Source organism: Urocitellus parryii, chromosome 3 (genome assembly GCF_045843805.1).
Source record: "Urocitellus parryii isolate mUroPar1 chromosome 3, mUroPar1.hap1, whole genome shotgun sequence".
In the NCBI taxonomy this organism is placed as follows: domain Eukaryota; kingdom Metazoa; phylum Chordata; class Mammalia; order Rodentia; family Sciuridae; genus Urocitellus; species Urocitellus parryii.
In genome coordinates, this window is record NC_135533.1 from 219616974 (window position 1) to 219629068 (window position 12095).

A 12095-nucleotide genomic window follows, 5' to 3' on the forward strand; every position below is an offset into this window, starting at 1 on the left:
CTGGCTTTGGGCAGCCAGGCCGCTCTCCCCAGGGGAGGCTAGGCCGGATGTGGCAGCACGGGGCCTCTGGACTCTCATATGCACCTGCAGTCACAGAGCCAGCCCGAGGAGGAGGACGAGGCGGACGAAGAAGAGGAGGCAGCTGAAGAGCTGGGTCACGCAGAGACCTACGCAGACTATGTGCCGTCCAAATGTGAGTGGCTCGGCTGGGTTGGGGCACTCGGACACCCTCGGCCCCAGGACAAGACCCTGCGGACCCCAGCTAGGGGTTGTGGGCCCAGGGCCACAGCCACAGGGCAAGGGCCAAAGTGCACCTGTCCCCTTGCCCCTTCCAGCCAAGCTCGGGAAGCAGCACCCAGACCGCGTGGTGGAGACCAGCACACTCTCTAGTGTCCCTCCACCTGACATCACCTACACCCTGGCACTGCCCACCGCAGACAGCGGGGCCCTGTCTGCCCTGCAGCTGGAGGCCATCACCTATGCCTGCCAGGTGACTCCCCAGACCCCAGCTGCTGGGGGAGGGGCTGGCCCAGGAGGGAAGCCCAGGCTCTAACTGCCCATCCCGCCGCAGCAACACGAGGTCCTGCTGCCCAGCGGGCAACGCGCGGGGTTCCTAATTGGAGACGGGGCTGGCGTGGGCAAGGGCCGGACAGTGGCTGGTATCATCGTAGAGAACTACCTGCGAGGCAGGAAGAAGGCCCTGTGGTGAGCGCCTGCTCCAAGAGGGCAGGGAGTGGGCGGGGAGGGGGCAGGGACCGTCCCTGACCCGGCTGCCGCCCCAGGTTCAGTGTCTCCAACGACCTCAAGTATGACGCAGAGCGGGACCTGCGGGACATTGAGGCTCCGGGCATCGCCGTGCACGCGCTGAGCAAGGTGCGGGGGTCGTGGGGAGCAGCCCCGCAGTGCCCACTCCCATTCCACAGGGGAGCCCCAGCCGAGAAGGCCGAGGATCCCCATGCTTGCGCCTGCGCCTGTTGCAGATCAAGTACGGCGACAACACTACCTCAGAGGGCGTCCTCTTCGCCACCTATTCCGCCCTGATCGGGGAGAGCCAGGCTGGTGGGCAGCACCGCACGCGTCTGCGGCAGATTCTCCAGTGGTGCGGGGAGGCCTTTGAGGGCGTGGTATCCTGCAGGCATTACCGGGGCCAGCCTCCAGACCCCGCAGGCCTGGACTTCCCAGCAGGAGCAGGATTCCACAGTTCACCCTTGCCCCCCACCCCTCCCGAGACCTGGCCTGGCACTGGCCAGCCAAACAGTGACCAGAGACTCTGTGTTGGTGTTTGTGAGGAGTCCTGAGGCGATGGTGGCCTCTGTGCAGCCTGCAGGGTCCCTGCTGTCCTAGAGACAGGCCTGGTGCCGAGGGCTGGGCCTTGCTGGGAGTTGTCAAGGGCCAGGATGCAGGCCCACAGGGTCACCTTACTTCACATCAGTCCTGGGGTTGAATCCAGAGGGTTGCCACTGAGCTACATCCCCAGTCCTCTTTTGTTATTTTATTATTTTGAGACAGGGAGCCTAATGTGGTGGCCACGTCTGTCACAGTGACCAGGGAGGCTGAGGCAGGAGGATCATAAGTTCAAGCCCAGCCTTGGCAACTTAATGAGACCTTGTCTGAGATTTAGATGGGAAAAAAACAAACCAAACCAAACCAACAAACAAAAAAAACCCGAGAGAAACAGGTCTCAGGATGTAGCTCAGAGGTGCAGTGGCCCTGGTTCTAACCCAGGTACAAAACGGGAACTGCACCCAGGACACAGCGGTGAGCACCTCGCCATCCCCGACGGCAGCCGTGCCTGTGTGCGTGCCTGCACTTCCCCAGGCCTGCTGGAAGCTGTCACCCAGGCCCCAGGGCTTTTGGCCTGGGCTGCCCACACCCCTTCTGGAACGCTCCTTAACCCTCGCCCACCCAGATTGTGTTTGACGAGTGCCACAAGGCCAAGAACGCCAGCTCCACCAAGATGGGCAAGGCCGTGCTGGACCTGCAGAACAAGCTGCCCCTGGCCAGAGTGGTCTACGCCAGCGCTACAGGTGGAGCGTGGGGCCCCTGCCAGTCTTGGGGCAGCGGCAATCCGGGTGGGCTGGCTGGGGCACAGGCTGGGCATGCTGCCCACATTTCCTCAGGCCCAGCCCACACCCAGCTTCTCAAGGCCTGGGGCAAAGGCTCTTGCTGTCCGTCGGCCACCAGACCATCAGGGCCTCCCCTCTGCCAGTTGGCTCTGCCCAGTCTCAGCAGGCGCCCCAGGTCCCCTCACCCGACCCTCCCTCCCTCCCGTGGTCGTACCCAAGCCCCTGCACCCCACTGGCTTCTAGCTATCCCCTCCTGGCTGGTCAGGAGGAGCTGACGGCTCCCCTCCCCAGGTGCCTCTGAGCCGCGAAACATGATCTACATGAGCCGCCTGGGCATTTGGGGTGAAGGCACGCCCTTCCGGACCTTTGAGGAATTCCTGCACGCCATTGAGAAGAGGTGAGCGCCTTCTGAGAGCTTGGTGGAGGCAGCTCCCACCAGCACCCTGGCCTCAGGCCTGTGTCCTGTGTGAAGGCACGAAGAAGCAGACCTTCCTCTGCCCAGTTCCCGCCAGGCCCTGGCCCTGCACAGCCTCTCTGCCTCCTCCAGGCAGGCTTCTGGGACCCACAGGCCCAGCTGCAGGTCTGCCCGGGCTGGCCACACTCTCTGTGCACCTGCTCTTTCCCGTCCCAGTTTCCACCCCTCCCTAGAGTCACTCCATCTTCTGGTGGGACACGGTGCTGAGGAGGCCATGCCTGTCCGCAGGGGTGTAGGTGCCATGGAGATCGTAGCCATGGACATGAAGGTCAGCGGCATGTACATCGCACGCCAGCTCAGCTTCTCTGGAGTCACCTTCCGCATCGAGGAGATCCCCCTGCCCCCAGCTTTTGAGCATGTCTACAACCGCGCAGCCCTGTTGGTGAGCCAGGCCCCCGGGGCAGGGGTGGGCCTGATGCAGGGACCCTCCGTGTGTCTCCTCGGAGCTCTGTGCCCATCAGGGAAGCCCAGGCCTTCGTCCTGCTCCCCTGTTGGGAATGTCCTGTGGCTGTGACACCAGGGGGTCAGCCGGAGCCCCTGCCACCTGCCCAGGGTTCAGGAGCACTTTGTCCCAGGTGGTGGCCTGTTGGTGGCTGTGCTTAGATGAGTTCCATTCCTTACTGGCCTGGGCAGAAACCCTTGACCATGCCCTGCTTGTGCCAGGTGACTTCTTTAGGTCAGACAATCCCAGGGTCCCCTTCTGCACTGCAGATGTGGGGTGAGGTCATCCTCTGATGGCATCCTGGGCGCTGTAGGCCATTCCAGGCCAGGAGCCTCCAGGTGTCCCCAGAGGTGTCCTGGTGTCCTCTGTTGCTAAGGCATCAAGAGTGGATGACCTCAGAGGCGGGCCTCAGCTGCCCCCACCCTCCCCTGGGCTCTGTACCGCGGCAACCCCAGCCCTGCTCCCCAGCCCGCTCCTGGAGCTCTGCCCGGCCTGTGCTGGCTCCTGGCCTCTTCCTGTGCAGATGCTGTGCGCCTCTGTGCAGGCAGGCCTAGGCTCAGGACACTCCTTGTCCTTGCAGTGGGCTGAGGCCCTGGGCGTGTTCCAGCAGGCGGCCGACTGGGTGGGCCTAGAGTCGCGCAAGTCCCTGTGGGGCCAGTTCTGGTCGGCCCACCAGCGCTTCTTCAAGTATCTGTGTGTCGCTGCCAAGGTGCGCCGGCTGGTGGAGCTGGCCCGCGAGGAGCTGGCCCGAGACAAGGTGTGCAGGCCCAGCCACTGTCCCCGCTGCTCACTCCTGCCCTCGACTCCTCTCACCCTCCCGAGAGCTGCTGGGGCATCAGCTGCATCGTGGGTGTGGCCATCAGAGGGGACCAGACTCTGTGGTCCATCTCGGTCACGCAGGCCCAAGGGTGGTGGGGTCTGAAATGTGCTGCCGAGGTAGATGGACTGGGCAGGGTCTGCAGGAAGGGACATCTAGGCTGTGACTTTGTGGTAGGCAGGCTGGCCAGTCCTGAGATAAGAAGACTGCTGATCCCTTGCCCATCACTGCCCCTGGGGAGACTCCTGGCCACAGGGGAAGAGTGTGGATGGGAATGGCAGTCTCCCCACGCCCAGCTCAGAGCCACTGTCCCTGCAGTGTGTGGTCATCGGACTACAGTCAACAGGCGAGGCGCGGACCCGTGAGGTGCTGGACGAGAACGAGGGGCACTTGGACTGCTTCGTGTCCGCTGCTGAGTGAGTGGGAGTGGGGGTCGGGCTCTCACTCAGCTGGGCTCGCTGGGCTTCCCGTGACCAGCCCGTGGCCTGGCCCTGCCCTTTGGTCCCTGTCAGCGGAGGATGGGGGTCGGGAAGCTGTGTTCAGGCCACAGTGCCATCCCTGAGGCCTTAAGCTGCTTGTTTTCTGGCTAGGAGAATTAGCACGCGTGACCCCAGCCCCCGCAGGTGCGGAGGTTGTGCTGGGGTCTGTGGGTCTCGCGTGGCTCAGGCACCTCACCCTCTCACGGGTTTCCAGGAATGGCACTATGGTCAGTCCCCACAGCGCCAGCCTCACTTCCCACCCTGCTCAGGGTCTTCACCCCTCTGCTGGCTGCTCGTCACCAGGCCCAGGGGCTCCCACAGCACCTCCCTCAGCCCCAGGGTGCAGGCTGCCCTCTCTTGGAGGTACTCAGCTACTCTGTCCAGGGTGCCTTCAGCAAGGACTCTCCCGGGGCTCAGGCCCTGCCCACGCTGCTCCTTGTCCATCTCTGAGCATGCCTGAGGTCCTTCACGGGGGCCAGTGCTGCCCTGGAGAGGCCAGGCCAGTCCCCACACGCCCACTTCCCAGCAGGCCTGCACCGGGCCTGGTGGGAGCACAGCCTCTTCTCCTTGCAGAGGTGTCTTCCTGTCGCTCATCCAGAAGCACTTCCCCTCCACCAGGAGGAAGCGGGACAGAGGCGCTGGCAAGAGGAGACGTAAGAAGTGCCCCTGCCCCAGGCCTCTGTGCCCGCTTTCGGCCTCCCACTCCCCTCCCCCTGCTCCCATCCTCCCTCCAGAGCCTGCAGGGCCTCTCTCCTGACTCGGGCCTGCCCTACATCCTAGAGGAGCCCAGGACTGCCCCAGTGGGCATGGTCAGCCCCTGTCCCACAAGGGGAGCTCAGGGGGCTGTCCTGGGGACACTGGCACAGGCTCCCTGAGGAGCCCCGCAGGCACAGCCTCAGGCCCCTGCCCACCCTGAGGAGAGCAGCCCAGGGCCCTGCCCAGCTGTCGCATGGCCTGCGGCAGCCTCACCCTCACCAGGCAGGTGAGGCCTCCGGGCTCCACCAGGGTCCTGCGCTGCTCAGACAGTGAGCCCTGCTGGCTGCGCAGACCAGGCTGGGGCCCCAGAAAGCGTCCCCCAGACCCTGAAGTCACAATCAGCATGTGGGTGAGGGTGGCCATGGTCCTGCAGGGCACCTGAGGAGCCAGGCCAAGAGAAGCCAGGCCTGAGGGCACAGAGCTGGGATTGCAAGGGCTGATCTGTCACTCTGAGGCCCTCCACTGCCCACACCCACCCTCTCCTGCCACTCGCCAGGCCTCGAGGGTGGTCAGCCCTGAGGCAGCAGCAGCACATAAAGCCCTTATGCTGCTGTCCCCTCTGGGGGCTCTGGGCACATCCTTTGACCAACCCACAGGCCAGCGTTGCCTGGAAGCCCAGAGCTGCCTCATGAGAAACACTAAGCTATGGATGTTCAAGGTACTCCTGTCCCCTACGCCCTGCCCCAGCAACAGGGGACACAGGTTTCTGAGAAGGAAGACCCCCCAAAAAACAAGAAAACAGCCAAAATCACGTGCACAGGGCTTCTGCCAAGGCACCCTTCACTCCAGGAGGAGCAAGGGGCCCTAGCAGAAGCAGGGCAGTGGGCATGCAGACAGGCCCTCCCCAGAAGGCCCACCTGGCTCGGCACCTGGGAGTGCCCTGCGCCTGCTGCCCCAGCTCGGCCTGCCTTTCCTGCCCCACTGTCTGGCACCACCTGACCCCAGCTCCTGCACTGCAGGGCGGCCGCGGGGCCGTGGGACCAAGGTCCCCAGGCTGGCGCTGGAGGGGGCTGGTGTGATCCACATCAGTGATGACAGCAGCACCGAGTCAGACGCTGGCCTGGACAGTGACTTCCACTCCTCCCCGGAGTCCCTGGTGGACGACGATGTGGTCATTGTGGACACCACAGGGCTCCCCACAGATGACCGAGGTAGAGGTCTACTTGGGTCAGGGTTGAGTGCAGTCCTGGTCCCGCCCTACCCTGGGCTCTGGTGGTGGGTGCAGCCTCCTGGTGGAGGGGGGACACCGAGGCTCAGGGCAGGGCCACACGGCCTGCCACAGGGGACCTAGCTCTTTTATGCAGTTTGGGCCCAGAGGAGGCCAGGGCTGGCACCCCAGCCGGCCTGGGGGAAGACAGGTCTCAGACAGCGGCTCCCACCGTCCCTCAGGCTGGCCAGGACCCCTCACTGCCCCTTGTGCTGATCCAGAAGGGGTTTATGTCATGCGGGGCTGAGTCCCACCCTGACCCTCTGCCCTGCAGGCCCTGTGTGCTCCCTGCAGAGGGACCTGCATGGTCCTGGTGTCCTGGAACGGGTGGAGCGGCTGAAGCAGGACCTCCTGGCCAAGGTGCGAGCGCTGGGCCGGGAGCTGCCCGTCAACACCCTGGACGAGCTCATCGACCAGCTTGGGGGTCCTGAGCGAGTGGCGGAGGTGAGCAGAGCTGTGGTCAGCCCGGCTCTGGTTGACTCTGGGTGGCAGCCCCTGTGGTCACCCTGTGCCACTGCCAGACCCCAGGACAGTAACAGGGCCCTGGACAAAGTGCCCAGTTGGCAGCTGGGCTAGGAGATAGGCTGCCTGGTCAGGACCGTCCTCCGGCCCTGGCCTGGCCTGGCTCACCCACTACCTCTTGTCCCTTATCTACTGTCCCTTACCTGTGTACCCGGTAGCTAGAAATGTAAATCTTCAGATATGTCAAAATCAGGGCCAACTGAGACCATGCTGCCCAGGGTGCAGCAAGTCCCCACCACTCCCATACAGCCAGCACGCCAGGGTCACCAGTGGGGAGGTGGGGACATCCTTGGGTGTCACACCACTGACAACCCGCCCCTGGGCTCCCTGCCTCCGCCACAGATGACCGGCAGGAAAGGCCGTGTTGTGTCCAGGCCCGACGGGACGGTGGCCTTTGAGTCACGGGCAGAGCAGGGCCTGTCCATTGACCATGTGAACCTCAGGGAGAAGCAGCGCTTCATGAGTGGCGAGAAGGTGTGCGGTGGGAGGGCAGGGAGGGGCCTGGACCCAGCCGGGGCTGCAGACACCCTCCCTTTCAGGTGTCCCCTCAAGGGGGACAGTGTGGGGTGAGGGTGCACCCCTGTGCCTTCGTGGGTGTGTGAGTGTGCACCCCTGTGCCTACGCTGGTGTGTGAGTGTGCTCCCCTGTGCCTACACGGGTGTGTGTGTGTGTGTGTGTGTGCACCCCTGTGCCTACGCTGGTGTGTGAGTGTGCACCCCTGTGCCTGCGCAGTGTGGGGGTGCACTCCTGTCTCTGCACGTGTGTCCGTATGTACATGAGTGACCCCCAGACCTCTTGTATTCCTGGATGTTCTTTGGACAAGGCTGTCACATCTGTCCTGGTAACCCTGGGTGGACAGGGCAGCACAGGCCTGAGGCAGGGCGCGTGCCCTGCTCCCAGCCTACTGACCCCCTCCCCCACCTCCAGCTTGTGGCCATCATCTCTGAGGCTTCCAGCTCTGGCGTCTCGCTCCAAGCAGACCGCAGGGTCAGGAACCAACGGCGGCGTGTACACATGACTCTGGAGCTGCCCTGGAGTGCTGACCGTGCCATCCAGCAGTTTGGTGAGCCCGGCCCCCAACAAGGCTGGCCCCTGCCCTAGTGTCCCCTCAGGCTATTCCTGAGAGCCCTTCTGCCCCTAGGCCGCACCCACCGGTCCAACCAGGTCTCAGCGCCCGAGTATGTGTTCCTCATCTCCGAGCTGGCTGGGGAGCGCCGGTTCGCCTCCATCGTGGCCAAGCGGCTGGAGAGCCTGGTGAGCGGGGGCCTAGGGCTGGGGCGCCAGGCAGGCTAGGGAAGTCTCCTCCAGGAGCTGGGGGAGGTCCTCCTGGCCACACACAGATGGCCTCTCCAATCCCGGCAGGGCGCCCTGACCCACGGAGACCGCCGTGCCACTGAGTCCAGGGACCTGAGCAAATACAACTTTGAGAACAAGGTACCTGGGGGAGGCCGAGGCGGGGAGGCCGGACTCCATTCTACTCTTCCCTACTCACTCCCTACCTCCTGCCTCCAGTACGGTGCCCGGGCCCTCAGCCGAGTCCTCAGCACCATCCTGAGCCAGACAGACAGCAAGGTGCCCCTGCCCCGCGGCTACCCTGGAGGGGACGCGGCCTTCTTCCGGGGTGAGCTGGGGATACACGGGGTCTTTCTGGGAGGACAGCAGAGCAGCAGAGTTCAGCAATTTGGGGCACCAGTTCTGCAGGCTGGCTTTGTGTTGAAAGACTCCTCCCGCACTCACACAAAGGGCCCAGTAGCCCCCACCGGGCTGAGGCTGAGGGCAGGGCGTCCGTGCTTGTTCCGGAACTCTTGTTTGGCTCCTGTGAGAATGCAGCTCCCGGCCCCAGGAGTTCAGCATCAGGGACTGCCCCCCACACCCATCCTACACATGGATGCCGGCAGTGGCTGGGAGAGCAGCAAGGGCCTGGGAGGGCCTGGGGGGCTGGGGAGGGGGCTGGGGGCCCTCCCGGGCTCCTCGGGATCAGCATGCAAAGCCCCCTTCCTGCAGACATGAAGCAAGGCCTGCTGTCAGTCGGCATTGGCGGGCGGGAGTCTCGGTCCGGCTGCCTGGACGTGGAGAAGGGTGAGTCCCCATGGCACCTGGGCACAGGCAGGGGAGCAGGTGGCCCAGTGCAGCCTGAGACCTGGTCCCTCCTGCATCCAGACTGCTCCATCACCAAGTTCCTCAACCGCATCCTGGGGCTGGAGGTCCACAAGCAGAACGCACTGTTCCAGTACTTCTCAGACACCTTTGACCACCTCATCGAGATGGACAAGAAGGAGGGCAGATACGACATGGGCATCCTGGGTGAGCCTCCGCAGTGGGACTCCGGAGCGCTGAGGCGGTGCCTCAGGAGGGTCCCGGGGAGGCGGGCCCACCCACGTGGCTGAGGCTCTGGGGATGCTGAAGCTCGGGTGGAAGCGCTTGGTGCTAGCTGGATTCAAGGTCAGGCTGCCCTGGGCTCCTGTCTACCCTAGGGCCATCTAGTGGCCCTGTGCCCCCACACTCTGGCCTTCGAGAAGTTCACCATAAGTGGTTGTAAACCCCCTCTGAGGGCAGGAGGCTGGTATCTGTGCCTTGCTGGCCAGTCTGCTGGCCACCTGGCTAGCACCCTGTGGATGAACACTGTCAGCTGGGACTGTGCAGAGAGGACTTGGTTCACAAAGCACACGGGACCCTCAGAGCTGCACAGCACAGGGCACTGAGGCCCACAGGGCCTGCCTGGTCACATGTGGAGGGAGTGGCCCCTGGATGGCATCCAGATACCGAGTCATATCTGTCCCATATGGTCACCTGGGGATTGCCTCAGTGGCGTCATCAAGGGCTCCCAAAGCACAGGTCCAACTCGGCCTCCTGGGTTGGACCCATGGTGCCAGGGTCACGGGCCCAGCCCTGGGGCTCTTAGGCCTTGGCTCTGTTCACCACCCCACCCTGCCTTCTTCCCAGACCTGGCTCCCGGCATCGACGAGATCTACGAGGAAAGCCAGCAGGTGTTCCTGGCCCCCGGGCACCCGCAGGACGGGCAGGTGGTCTTCTATAAGGTGAGCAGGGTGCTGCCAGCTCCTAGCCTTCGCCTCTGGCTCCGCCCCACTAATGCCCTACTTGCTGTGGTAGATCAGCGTGGACCGTGGCCTGAAGTGGGAGGAGGCGTTCGCCAAGTCGCTGGAGCTGACAGGCCCCTATGATGGCTTCTACCTCTCCTACAAGGTGGGCAGCCACCCGCACCACGCACCTGCCTGCCCCTCACACTCTGGAGCAAGACCAGAGTGACTGTGGGTGGCCAGTCAGTCACTGTGGCTGGACAGGACGGCGATCGCCTGCCTGTGGGGCCCACTCCCGATGAGTAGCTAGGAAGTCACGTGCCCGGAGACCCTGGAGGGCAGGGCCTCACCACTCCCCTTCCCAGGTTCGGGGCAACAAGCCTAGCTGCCTCCTGGCAGAACAGAACCGTGGCAAGCAGTTCACCGTGTACAAGCCTAACATCGGCCGTCAGAGCCAGCTGGAGACCCTGGACAGCCTGTGCCGCAAGTTCCGGCGGGTAGGTGGTAGCGGGCAGCAAGCTCACTTCCCCAGACAGGAGGCCCCAGGCCAGCCCTTCGTCCATAGCTCCCTGGCATCTGGGAGAAGCTGCAGAGCCAGCAGGCCCCTCCTCTTGTGCCCTGCCTGGGCTGCAGGCCCTGGCTTATGGCTGTGTCCCCAGGTCACGGCAGAGGAGGCCCGGGAGCACTGGGAGAGCGGCTACGCCTTCTCGCTGACACACTGCAGCCACACTGCATGGTGAGAGTCCAGGCCAGGTGGGAGGGTGCACACTGGACACAGAGCCCTGCCCCACCCCTTGGCAGCCCGTTTTGGGCCAATCCGTCCCAAGGACTGGGCACCCCATCAGCACCTGGGGCTGAGGGACCCTGACAGCTTGCTGACCATGGTCACCCCACAGGAACCAGCACTGCCGGCTAGTGCAGGAGGGCAAGGACTGCACGCAGGGCCTGCGGCTGCGGCACCACTACATGCTGTGTGGGGCCCTGCTCCGCGTGTGGGGCCGCATTGCCGCCGTCATGGCTGACGTCAGCAGCAGCAGCTACTTGCAGATTGTGCGTCTCAAAACCAAGGACAAGAAGAAGCAAGTGGGTGAGTGGGCACATGCGCGGTAGGCCTCGGAGGCCACGAGGCGGGGCACTGACCCGTTTGCCCACCCCACCTACCCCCACCTACCCCACCTGCAGGCATCAAAATACCTGAGGGCTGCGTGCGCCGCGTGCTGCAGGAGCTACGGCAGATGGACGCAGATGTCAAGCGCAGGAGTGCTTGCGGCCCGGGCCTTGCCAACCCCACACAGAACATGCCGCGAGCGCTGGAGCTGCCCTATGGCCCTGGCGAGGTGCTGGACCTCACCTACAGCCCACCAGCGGAAGCCTTCCCACCACCTCTGCATTTCGCCTTCCCTGCGCCACCCCCAGACCCTGGTGCGCTGCTGCTGGGCACCCGGGACTCTGTGACCGACCCCGCCGCACTGGCGCACCAGGGCTGCGATATCAACTTCAAGGAGGTGCTGGAGGACATGCTGCGCTCCCTGAACGCTGGGCCTGCAGAGCCCTCGGGCCCGCTGGGTGCAGGCGCTGCAGGCCCAGAGCGGCAGAGTGTGATCCAATTCAGCCCGCCTTTTCCCAACTCCTAGACTGCTGCCTGGCTGGCACCTCCTGAACCATGGCTGTCCAGCTGCTGCACTACAGCAGCTTCCCTGGGAGCCGGCAGGAGCCCCGGCGGACCCTGCGACCACCGAGGGCCCACCAGCACCCTGCAGTGCCTTCCCCACCGACTGGCACCCCCGTAGCGCCAGCACAGGCCCACTCAGGACTACCCGGGTGCAGGGCCCTCAGCCAGGCCCCACAGGACCACCCAGCCCAGGCCCTAAAGCTGCAAAGCTGGTGGTCCCAACTCAGGAAACCCCGGTGCTCAGGCCCCGCCACTCGGGGGCTCCGTGGGGCAGATCCCCATTAATATATATGCAATCCCTTCCCCTCGCTCCCTAAATTATTGCCTGGCCACCTCTCCCTGGCCCCAGATCTGCGGGCAGGTGGCCTCTAGTTTCTAAGTATTTATAATTAATTCTAGTGTATATATGTAAAGAGATCTTTTCTAAATACATGTGCCTTTTGCCTACTTCCCGCAGTCTGCTGCTCCTATGGCGGGGAGTGGGAGGGTGCCCCAGGCCAAACCCCAGCTGAGGGCACTGACACCTGCTGGGGTGGACAGAGGCCACTGCAGGCCACGAAGGGAAACCTACCAGCTCCTGCGCCAGTGCTGGGGAGGCCTCAGGGAAGCCATCTGGATGTC

At 64.2% G+C, this 12095-nt stretch overlaps 1 protein-coding gene across 4 annotated transcripts in view; it reads left to right on the plus strand.

Annotated features, from left to right (window-relative positions):
- The window catches only part of Sbno2 (strawberry notch homolog 2), a 49799-nt gene extending 37907 nt beyond the window's left edge, over nt 1-11892 (plus strand). For 3 of the 4 annotated variants that reach the window (XM_026413998.2, XM_026413999.2, XM_026414000.2), the window contains 26 exons: nt 91-193; nt 336-490; nt 572-705; nt 783-873; nt 981-1124; nt 1910-2027; nt 2358-2463; nt 2770-2923; nt 3564-3740; nt 4119-4216; nt 4853-4932; nt 5995-6186; nt 6517-6686; nt 7107-7238; nt 7692-7827; nt 7906-8018; nt 8127-8198; nt 8277-8385; nt 8769-8843; nt 8925-9068; nt 9708-9802; nt 9876-9968; nt 10168-10299; nt 10462-10538; nt 10699-10889; nt 10985-11892. In XM_026413998.2, the coding sequence (XP_026269783.2) occupies nt 91-193; nt 336-490; nt 572-705; nt 783-873; nt 981-1124; nt 1910-2027; nt 2358-2463; nt 2770-2923; nt 3564-3740; nt 4119-4216; nt 4853-4932; nt 5995-6186; nt 6517-6686; nt 7107-7238; nt 7692-7827; nt 7906-8018; nt 8127-8198; nt 8277-8385; nt 8769-8843; nt 8925-9068; nt 9708-9802; nt 9876-9968; nt 10168-10299; nt 10462-10538; nt 10699-10889; nt 10985-11436 (3543 nt within the window). In that variant the 3' untranslated portion in view covers nt 11437-11892. The remainder of the gene's footprint in view (nt 1-90; nt 194-335; nt 491-571; nt 706-782; nt 874-980; nt 1125-1909; nt 2028-2357; nt 2464-2769; nt 2924-3563; nt 3741-4118; nt 4217-4852; nt 4933-5994; nt 6187-6516; nt 6687-7106; nt 7239-7691; nt 7828-7905; nt 8019-8126; nt 8199-8276; nt 8386-8768; nt 8844-8924; nt 9069-9707; nt 9803-9875; nt 9969-10167; nt 10300-10461; nt 10539-10698; nt 10890-10984) is intronic. The other variant, XM_026414001.2, reaches the window with a different exon arrangement.
- The last annotated feature ends 203 nt before the right edge of the window (nt 11893-12095 follow it).